The 10600-nt window shown below is 33.2% G+C and overlaps 1 protein-coding gene across 1 annotated transcript; it reads left to right on the top strand.

Moving 5' to 3' along the window:
- The first annotated feature begins 9144 nt into the window (after positions 1-9144).
- LOC120085918 (dof zinc finger protein DOF3.4-like) lies at positions 9145-10397 on the top strand. The gene is made up of 2 exons (XM_039042617.1): positions 9145-9413; positions 9837-10397. The coding sequence occupies exons 1-2, from the start codon at positions 9261-9263 to the stop codon at positions 10326-10328; spliced, it is 645 nt and encodes a 214-aa protein (XP_038898545.1). The 5' UTR covers positions 9145-9260; the 3' UTR covers positions 10329-10397.
- The last annotated feature ends 203 nt before the right edge of the window (positions 10398-10600 follow it).

Below are 10600 nucleotides of genomic sequence, written 5' to 3' on the forward strand. Positions count from 1 at the left end.
AATGATAAAGTCTACCGGCAAGATGAATTTATCAATTGAGATTGCGGCATCTTTCAACTCTCCCTCGGGATGTATTTGGGATCTGTCCGCAAGTAGGAGAATCTCTATCGTGGGCGTGAGCGTGCCAATATTCAATTGTTTAAAGATTGATAGCGGTATTACGTTTATACTCGCCCCAAGATCACATAGTACTTGGCCACTGTAGACCCCTCCAATGGAGCATGGTATCGTGAAGATTCCTGGGACGTACATTTTTTGTGGGATCATAGTATTTTGCGTTACTGCCACTATTGTGATCTTGTCTTCATCATTTTGTTTCTCTTTCAATCTTTGCGGAGTTGGTGGTAGCTGGACTTCTTCTATCTCATGTTCTAAAGGCTTGAGGGTAGACGCAACTTTGGGGTTCATTTTCTCGGGCTTTTTCAAAATATAGGTCAACGGGTCCTTGGTTGTCACCACATTCAAGTTGGTCGCGATGGGTTCCTCCCTTACTTCCACAGTCATTTTGTCGCTTAGCACGGAGACTGCTAAGCATTGTTCCTTCCCGATACACCCAACGTTGCGAGGAAGCTCAGTTGAGCTCGGCAACACTTCTTACGGTCTATTTTTCAGCTCGCCCACAATTTGTCCTAGTTGAATTTTGAGATTTCGAATGGATGTTATTTGATTCTGAAGCACTGATTCGTTCTTCTCAATGTACTGCTTCAACAAGCTCTCTAAGGATGAAAATTGCGGTGGTTGTGAACTACTGGTATGATTGCTCGTCTGACCGTCATTTCATGGGAAAAATCCATATGGCTCTCCTTTTTGTGCCACAGGTTGAAATATTTACGAAAAAATTGGGTGGTTTCTCCACCTGGGTTGTATGTATCAAAGTAGGGATTATTTTTCATGAAGCACACTGACTATGGATTTTCTGGGCATTCCTCCATCGAATGAGCATCTCCGAAAATGACACAACTTGCGATCGTTTGAGTAATTGCGTTGACCTGCCCTTTCTTTTCTCCCGTGTTATTAATTACGATGCCTTGAATCAAACTCATCATCGCAGTCATCTAGTTTTGCAGGGATGTGATGGCCCCATTATTTGCATCATTATCTTTTATTTTCAATCTTTGGTTGCTCTCTCTAGTCCTCATGATTTTTAGAGATGCGATCCAAGATGTTCTTAGCCTCATCATACGTTTTGTCTAGCATACCACCAGCGGCTGCTGCATTGGTAACGGTCTGCGAAGCGGGATTTAAATCATGATAAAAGATTTCCATTTGCAGGCAGTCTGACAATCCGTTGTATGGATAGTCCCTGAGCAACCTCTTAAACCTCATCCAGGCATCGCTGAGTGATTCATCAGTTTCTTGTTCAAAATTTGTTATTAATTTCCTTCTCCTAGCATTCTCAATTGTTGGGAAATACTTCTTCATAAACTTTTCCACCACTTGTTCCCATGAAGTAATCTCTCCCAGCTCGAGGGAATATGCCCATTTTTTTGCCTGATCACACAGAGAAAATGGAAACAAAGTTAGTCAAACTTCTTCGATGGAGATGTTCGGGAACACAAAAGTATTGTAAATTTCTATGAAGCTCAGGAGGTGAGCGTGCGGGTCCTCACCACGTCTTCCTCTGAATTGTCCAGCAGTCTGGATCATCTGCAGCATCACCAGTTTCATCTCGAATCAGGATCCATCGAGGGCAGGCCTCATGATTCCTGGAGAGAAATCGTAGAGGTTTGGCGATGCATAGTCCCAAATGGGCCTATTGCGATCGTTTGCCAGTAGGATTGGATTCGCCATGACGTTGTTTTCGTTTGGTGCTCCATTTCCAGACTACTCCACCATATCGTCTTTATCTGGTTGTTATGGTTGGCGGCTGTCTCTTAATATTCTTCTGAACGTCCTCTCAATATCCGAGTCGTAATTCGCTAGAGATTGAGAGCTGCAAAGAAATCAAAAAAATTGCCGTTAGCACACTGATTTGCCGAAGTCCCTGGCAACGGCGTCAAAAACTTGATGCATTATTTTATGTGATGAAATTACGGGATGAGATGCGGTGATGGAAATGCATTGAGCAACAAGTTTTCTCGGTGGAATCCAAGTATAAACCCCCATTGAGTTTCTTGGTAAGTCCAGGGTCGAACTCAAGGACTAAGGAAAACGATATGCGGTGGCAATTTTTCAGAAGACTTTACGGTAATCAAATAAATCAATAAGTGTTTGGGTTGTTGTTTGCGGTAATAAAATAAATAAATGCGCCGAATTTGAGAAAAGTTCGATTATGTAGTAGATACATTGAGTGTGCGGAGGAACGGGTTGAGAAGGTCTTTAGCTAGCGTTTCCTGGGAATGCGTCAGATTATGCGATCATGCTACACTCATGCAACAGTAAATCATTTTCCAATGCAAATGCGGTGCTCCTAGTTCTAGGACGCATGTGTTGAATGCAACAATGTCCATAGAGCTTATTCCTAAGTCTTTACTCTTTTCCTATGCGATGATGCAAGATGAACACAAAGACAAGGTGACTGCACACAATCATATCCTATCTCTAGGATGCATGTGATGCGTTAATAGCAAACAGTGCTTATTCCTAAGCTTTTATCTCTTGATTATGCGTTCTAACCTGACTCTCTCGAACCTAGATTCTAACCTGACTTTCCTAAGCCTAGATCCTATCCTTAGACTACCTTCCTGAGTATCTCTAATGGACGAATGAAGCATACATAATACAAGATAATCGCATAGAATGAAGATCCCCAGTTATGCTAGCTAAGTGTTTCTTAACTCATTCAACAGATTTAGCTACTCATGCGTAATAAACAGAGAGTGAACAGATATAAAGAAATTTTCATTTTTATAGATGAGTTTAAGTACAAAGTAACAATGGAAGATAAGGATAGAGAGTCTGGTAGCAATCCCTTGCTTCCCAAGGCCTTTACACTGTCAACTCTATTATGTTCAAAAGATATTCCTGCTTCTGCAGAAGCTAGCCCTCTCTCTAATCTTGAAGCTTTCGGCACTCTCCCAAGTTCACCGTAACGATCTAACGGCACAATCTTGCTTCTCTCGCTTCCGCCTTAAGGAAAAGAAAATCTAAGAACAAAGTTAATCTATCTAAGGCAAAAATTCTCTAACTCTCCAAACTTGCTGAACTAGTTGAACTACCGAACCCCTTTTCTAAAGGTTGCCTTCGGTATTTATAGAGCTTCGAGGTGAAAGAGGCTTCTCTCTTATGATTGCACAGATGGGATGGCTTTAATTCTCTGACTGATGCACCGAATATTTTTCACCGAAAAGCTGAGTGTACTTGTTATCGTTAGTGGCTTGTCAACTTAATTCGATTCGACCGTCATCAGCTTTTTGTCCCATCCTGATTAATTATGCTTTTCACCCAGATATGCCCACCAAGTTGCATCGGCTCTATGCAAAAAATCCTTCTTTGAGCAGATGTTTGCTAGCACAAATCACCGCAAAGGCCTTGCGGTAATGCTGCACTCGACCATTGATTTCTTATGATCGTGCTTTCTGCCTTGCGTCAACGCATATTCTGCATAAAAATACAAAAGTTAACTGATTCTATGCGATGGACGCATGCGACTGCAATGTCATGAACTTAATGCTTTTTGGACGCAATCTAACATATTTTATCAACGCAAACCTGCATTGTTTAATAACTTAGCACTGTAATAACGTGCATTTTTGCCCGTTATCAAGAGCCAAGAATAATGTCTATAATTGCAAGTCACAATATATTAGACGCACACATAATTCGATAAGAAAATTTCTCTCTAATGGAATAATTTCCATTGATTATGTGAAGTCAAAAGAGAATATTGCAGATCCTTTTATGAAAGGATTGTCAAAATAGAAAGTCACATACACATATACATCGAGGGAAATAGTACTAATGCCTATGAAATGAGTTATTAAAACTCATAGATAATGAATGTAATTAAATGTCCGTCATTAATAAATAGTTATTAATGTTTTTTCAATAAGTGTAATTGATGTTTTATTTAATTTTGTCTTATCAATAAGTGTAATTTTGTATTTTGGAGAGTTACTAAGTCGCTAGTCTATAAATAACAACTTGATTCTTCATTTGAAGGATCTCATTCTAAAATGAAGAGTTCTCTCTTTTATTTTTTTTTTCTTTTGTTCTTGAGTTGAGTTGAGAGCAAGTATCCAAGAGTTCTACTAGATCCGAGTAGTTCGAGGTTGCAGTTCTACCAAAGTTAGTCGTTGTATCATGCTGAGACGATTGTTGTAGTTTGCCTGCAGAGTGAATAATTGTCTTCTGGACAGTGCTTATCAAAAACGTGTCTCAACTACGTTTTGGAGTCTCCAAAGATTTAGAGGTTCTTTCAAGTCTTTGGTTGTTCTCATATCTAAGCCTTATTACATCATCTAGCTTAAATTTGCGTTTGAATACTACATAATTGTTTCTAGTTGAGGTGTAATCAATTTGTTAGTGTATTCAGTTCACCAACAAAAACAACATTGCAGGAGATTGAACAGAGGACCTTTTGGACCACTTGCTCTGATACCATCTTAAATCACGGATTGACCTAAAAACTTAAATCCATAGGTGAAGGTAAATTTAATAATATCATATAACATATACTACTAGGATTAGGAGGTTTGTGGAACTTCGATTTTGTAATTCCATAAATATTATGTAGTCTTGCCTTTTTAACCTGCCTTGTATAAACTTCAGGTTGTTGAAAGAAGGAAGTGTAACTTGTAGTAAGAGGTAATAGTTGTCACAGAAATACCCAGGGGCATATTGGTCCAAAATTTTATAGAATCCCTCTTCTAAACTCTTAATTGACAAAGTTTCAAATCCCAAATTCTTTGTAACGTATTCCATTTTGGGTCTCATGATTGCAGAAACCAAGCACAATTTCTCAAATTTTAACCTAACACGGTTTGAGATTTTTTTTTAAAAAAATTTTTAAATTTTTTTTGTAAAAATTGAAGGGGTTTTCATCTACTCATCTCCATCACTTTTCTCTACTTAACAATTACATGATAATTTTATTTAGATAATTTCTGGTAATTTTTCTAACAAACAATCGTGATGGATTTAGTTATTAATTTGAGATTTTAATTGATACAATTTTAATATTTAAAATTATAAATAATCTTTTTTAAAATATAATAATAATTGATTGTATTGAATCAAAAATTTTAAAATTTTTTATTTACATCAAGTGAATCATTCATGTCGTCAGAATTTTAGAATGGAATGAAGCATAGATATTTTGAGTAAATTATACGGCTAACCAAATCAATTTTAGACATTCAAAACATAATAATTAAAAAGCCACGTGGTAGAATAATATCCATGTTGGAAAGCTGAGCTGTCAATCAACCAATTGATGCCTCGTCATGATGTGGGGTTCAAACACGTGGTACCGTTCTCATTCGACGGTGACGGTATCTTAACGCCACGATTCTCATATCTCGTTTTGTTTGACACTTCAACGGTCCAGATCTTCTCACTCAAAACATTGGACGGTATTGATTCTGACAGTGATATTCAAATGATACCTCCACCGGTGGTACTTACGTTCCCTTCACACAAATGTTCCCACTCCGCGGCTCTCTAGCCCCAGCCGACCATCTTCGACTTCTTCGGCTTCACTTCCTAAGCTGCCACCCCTCGTCTTCTCATGAATTAGGGAGAATATGGAATTATACACTTTGGGTGTTGTATCAAATTAAATCCTAAATTAATAATTGTATCAATCAATTTAAACCATAAACTAATACTTATATCAATTTAAATTCTGAATTATTATAAGTGTATCAATTTAAATCCTTCATAATTGTATCAATTTAAATCTTTAATTATGTTTTATTTGGATACACTTATGAAAGTTAAGGATTTAAATTGATATATTTATGAAGGTTAGAGATTTAAATTGATACACTTATAAAAGTTTTGGGTTTAAATTGATACAATTATTAGTTTTGGGTTTAAATTGATACAACCCTAAAAGTTCGGGTTTAAATTTATACAATTCTCGAAGTTTAAGATCTAACTTAATACAATTCTTAGTTTGGGGTTTAAAATGATACAACTCTCAAAATTTAGGGAAATAAGTTGATATTTTTCTCATAATTTATAACACATTCAAAATAAGTCAACCCATGATTTTTATTTGCCGATAAAACAAAAATCTTTTAAAAAAATTCTCTCTTTCTTTTTCTCTCTATTTATCTTTATATATTATCTTATCTTTTATTAATTAATTAAAAGCTAAAGAGGTCACTGTGAAGATATTTATTCCCCACCATTTGAAATTTGTAGACCATTGTCATCACTATTTTCTAAAAGTATTAGAATATTTGTCAAAAACTTTTACTTAAAATTTTAAGCCTTAAATTATTTAATTTAGAGAGTTAAATAATATGTATTAAGTGTAGAATTACTTAATTCGAATTTAGAAAGTCTATTTTTAAGAGTAAAATTATTTAATCAGGAGTTCTAATGAAATTTATATACACATATTATTGTTGTTATATTTTAATTAATTTTTCTATTCTAATAATTTTGATTTTGAATTTTTTATCATGATTAGTTTGAGCAAAGAACCTTATCATGTTAAATAACTAATCAACTCAAAAGTTTAACGACAAATTTAATTATATCAATATGTGAACCATACTTAATCTACTATTCTGTATCATTACGTAATTGTTTATATTATGATAAGGTTTACTTAAATATACATGTTCGACCAATTAAAACATTGATATAAGAAATTGATATGTATTTCAAAAAAATAAAATTTAAAGTAAAGTAAAAAAAAAAAAGGGTTAAAAGCAAAAGCATAAAACGTTTTTCTTTATGGTGGGAATGGGTGAAAAGTGGCATTAGGTCGGTTTGATATTTGATAAAGTCTTCCATGAATGGAAGATCTCATCAAGATTTTGGAATAAAAAAATTAAACATTTTTCGTTTTCTTGTTCTCTCTCCAACACAAACCTTAAGTAGTGAGTCATGTTCCTATGTTATTTTATAATGTCTTAATTTCCAAAAAAAAAAAAATCAATAAAAAGAAAAAGGGGAAAAAAAGCAACTCAGATCACTATACTGGTTGGTGCCAATTCAAATTACCTTTCTAAATTAATTAATTTGGACAATTTGTTAATATATATTTTAAAACTGTCAATATTATAATGTATAACACGAGGTTTAAAATGTTGAAGACGACAGAAATATCAAGGTCTTAATTTTACGAAAATTTCGATAGAAATATCGATAAAATGTCGTTGGTAGATATTTTTTGAAAAATTATTAAGAATTCCAAAAATTCAAATTAGTAAATTAACATTTTATGATTTTTAAACAAATTAACATGTCTATTATTTTATTATGTTTACATTAGTAATATTTTGTTGCTTATTATTTATGTTTATTGAATTTCTCTACGATATAATAGAAATATTGAATCCTTCATATTGATGTCGAACCCATAGAAGCGTGGAATTATTGATATGTCGATGAAAATTTAATGCGACTTTTTTCAATATAGGAATTTGCAAAATATTAAAGAGTAATAGTATAATCAAATTGATAGTAGTTGGTTTCGTTAAGATGAGTAGTATTTTTATATTTTTCTATAGTTATCTAAGAAAAATTATGCGACTACTATTTTAGGAGAAGAACAATTTTATTTAGGTTGTTTTAAATTGATTTAAAATAAATTAAAGTGAAAATAATTATAAAATTGATTAAAGGGTTTAAATTGTTCACGTAGGGGTGTTTGAGTCATTGAGTAGAATCTTGAATTCTGGAGTCAATATACTGGAGGTAGGATATCTGTGTTTCGGGTGTAGAGTTATTTAATTGAAGTTCCTCTACAAATATGCAAATGAGAGTAGAAGGGAACGATGAAGTTCCTACATAAATGTAACTTCACATTTTGATAAATGTTCATTATTGAAGTTGGTAAAATTGAGTTATTTAAACTTATGAAGTTGGTGGGCCAAATATCCCCTTATATGTCGATATAATAAGTTCTAAATCTATGCATGAGCTTAAGTCAACTTACATTATCTATTCTAACCAAGGAAGGAGTATCAATTATCTTTTTTAGTTCTCGAGTTTCAAAAAATGGTAGTATTTGGTCCTTGAATTTTAAAAGCATTTATTTTTAGTCTCTAGATTTTGTAGAAGAAGTGTATTTGGTCTTTTAGTTTTCAAAATGTAATATTTTAGTCTCAACGTTTTTAAGAATAGATTTAAAATGTCCCTAAACAATTTTTTTATTTTCATTTTATATAATTATATGAAATTTTGAATTACAAAAATATGCCTTTAAAAAATTTAAAGAGGAGGTAACTTTTTACAAAATTAATTTTATAATTTAAAATAATAACAAAAATTACAACATTGACTTTTTAAACCTATTTTTAAAATTTTAGAAACTAAAAAAGTATATTTTAAAATTTTAGAGACCAAATAAACTTATTCTAGAAAAATCATGGACAAAATGTACATATTCTTCCGAACTCGAAGCGACTAAAAAGTTAAGGATTTGTTTGACTGAGAATTTGAAAAGATAAATCAGAAGACAATTGATTCAATGAAAACAGAATTGTATTTCTTATTTTGAGAGGTATGTTTGATAGCAGATTCGAAAATTGAATTCTAATTTAAAGAATTATTTAAGATGTGTTTGATACTATACATTTATAAATCATAAAACTAGTTGTAGTTATCCATTAATATTTACCAGTTAATTTATGAATGTGATTTATGTTTTTAAAAAATTATATAATTATTATATTGTAGTAATATATAATTTATAATTATTATATCATGTATATTTTTTTAAAAAAAAATTGAATTGAGTTTATAACATGATATATTATATTTTTAAAATAGTTTTATATTTATTTAATATAATTTTATATTTTAAAATTAAAAATTAAAAATTTAGATATAATAAAAATATTAAAATATTATTTATAGAATTTTTATAAATAAAATTCGAATTATCAGTCAAACACATATTTATTAAACACAATGAAACCAAAAATATAAACCTGAATATGAATTCTCTACCAAACATTCTCTAATTTTTCGCATTTTTTTTAATGGAAGAACCCCTTCTTTGATTACTTTTTAATAAATTATGGCAGTCAGTTGGACTGCCTAGAAGAAACAAGTTTAGAGAGAGAGAGAGAGAGAGAGTCAATAAAAAAAAAACAAAAAAGAAAAGGAAAATCTTCAAACTCTTCATCTCTTTATATATGTCGACTGGTCGTCTCTTTCACGCGTATATCTCAACAAATTACCTCTTCGCCGGAAAAGCTCCCGTCGCCGGCAACTCTCCCTTTTTCCGACATCCAATCAAGAAAAGAGAAATAGAAAAGAACCAGTTGAGATTTTTGTGCTTTTCTTCTGTAAGATTTCATGTTTTTCGATTGATTTGCTTTTTAGAAGTCATGAAAGCTACCGCTTGAAGCTTTTTCCTTTAACTTTTCTCGTTTGTTTATTTACTCTGTTTTAGTCTTACAACAAAAAAACCCTTTTTTGTCTTCAAAATCTCCAAACCCTTTTTCAATTCCCCATCTTAGATCACCGAAACTTCTTATTGAATATTGAACCCAATTTTCTCAGAAAACAAAAAATTAATTTTCTCGGGAAAATTTTGAATTTGGGCTCTGTTTCTTAAAAACTTTTTTGGGTTATTCAAAACAATGCAAGACCCATCAACGTTTCAGCCGATTAAACCCCAATTTCCAGAACAAGAGCAACTTAAATGTCCTCGTTGTGATTCTACGAACACAAAATTTTGCTATTACAATAACTATAATCTTTCTCAGCCTCGTCACTTTTGTAAGAATTGCCGTCGGTACTGGACTAAAGGCGGCGCTCTTCGCAACATCCCCGTCGGTGGTGGCACCCGGAAAAACTCCAAGCGTGCGGTGGCTGCCACCGTCAAACGCCCGCCGTCTTCCTCGTCTTCGCCTTCTTTGACGAATCCGAATCCGATCACGGTGCCGGATCATAACCCGATCCGGGGTTACGGTGGTGGGCTGGATATTGCGGGGAGCTTCAGTTCATTGCTGGCGTCAAATGGGCAATTTGGGAATCTTTTGGAGGGTGTTGATCCGAATCAATCGGAGATGAAAATGGTGGAATTGGGTGACTTTTCTGGGTCTGGCAGGAAATCTGCGGCGGAGGAACAGAGCACCACCGTGCCGGAGAATTATTTGGGTGTTCTTCAAAATGGAGATTCTAATTGTTGGACTGGTGGCGGGAGTAATGGGTGGCCTGATCTTGCTATTTTCACACCAGGGTCAAGTTATCAGTAAACAGAGATGAAAAACAGAGAAGAAAAATCCACCATTGTTGATGGAATTAAGCTTTTGTCCGTGATCAGATTAGAGAAGGAAGAAGAAGAAGGTGGCACAGACACATTACAAGACCAACCACATCCATTAGATAATTCTATAGGTAAAAGAAATTTTCTTGTTCTTGTGTGTTCTTGTCTTTTTTTTTTTTTTTTTTTTTTTTTTTTTTTTTTTTTTTTTTTTTTTTTTTTTTTTTTTTTTTTTTTTTTTTTTTGTTTAATTTTAATTTGATG

This window comes from Benincasa hispida, chromosome 1 (genome assembly GCF_009727055.1).
Source record: "Benincasa hispida cultivar B227 chromosome 1, ASM972705v1, whole genome shotgun sequence".
NCBI classification, from domain to species: Eukaryota; Viridiplantae; Streptophyta; class Magnoliopsida; order Cucurbitales; family Cucurbitaceae; genus Benincasa; species Benincasa hispida.

Bases quoted from the DNA above. Each gene is read 5' to 3' on its own strand.
- LOC120085918 (XM_039042617.1), top strand. From the start codon at position 9,261: ATGTCGACTGGTCGTCTCTTTCACGCGTATATCTCAACAAATTACCTC. The intron at 9,414-9,836 runs GTAAGATTTCAT...AATCTTTCTCAG, and splicing joins GATTTTTGTGCTTTTCTTCT to CCTCGTCACTTTTGTAAGAA.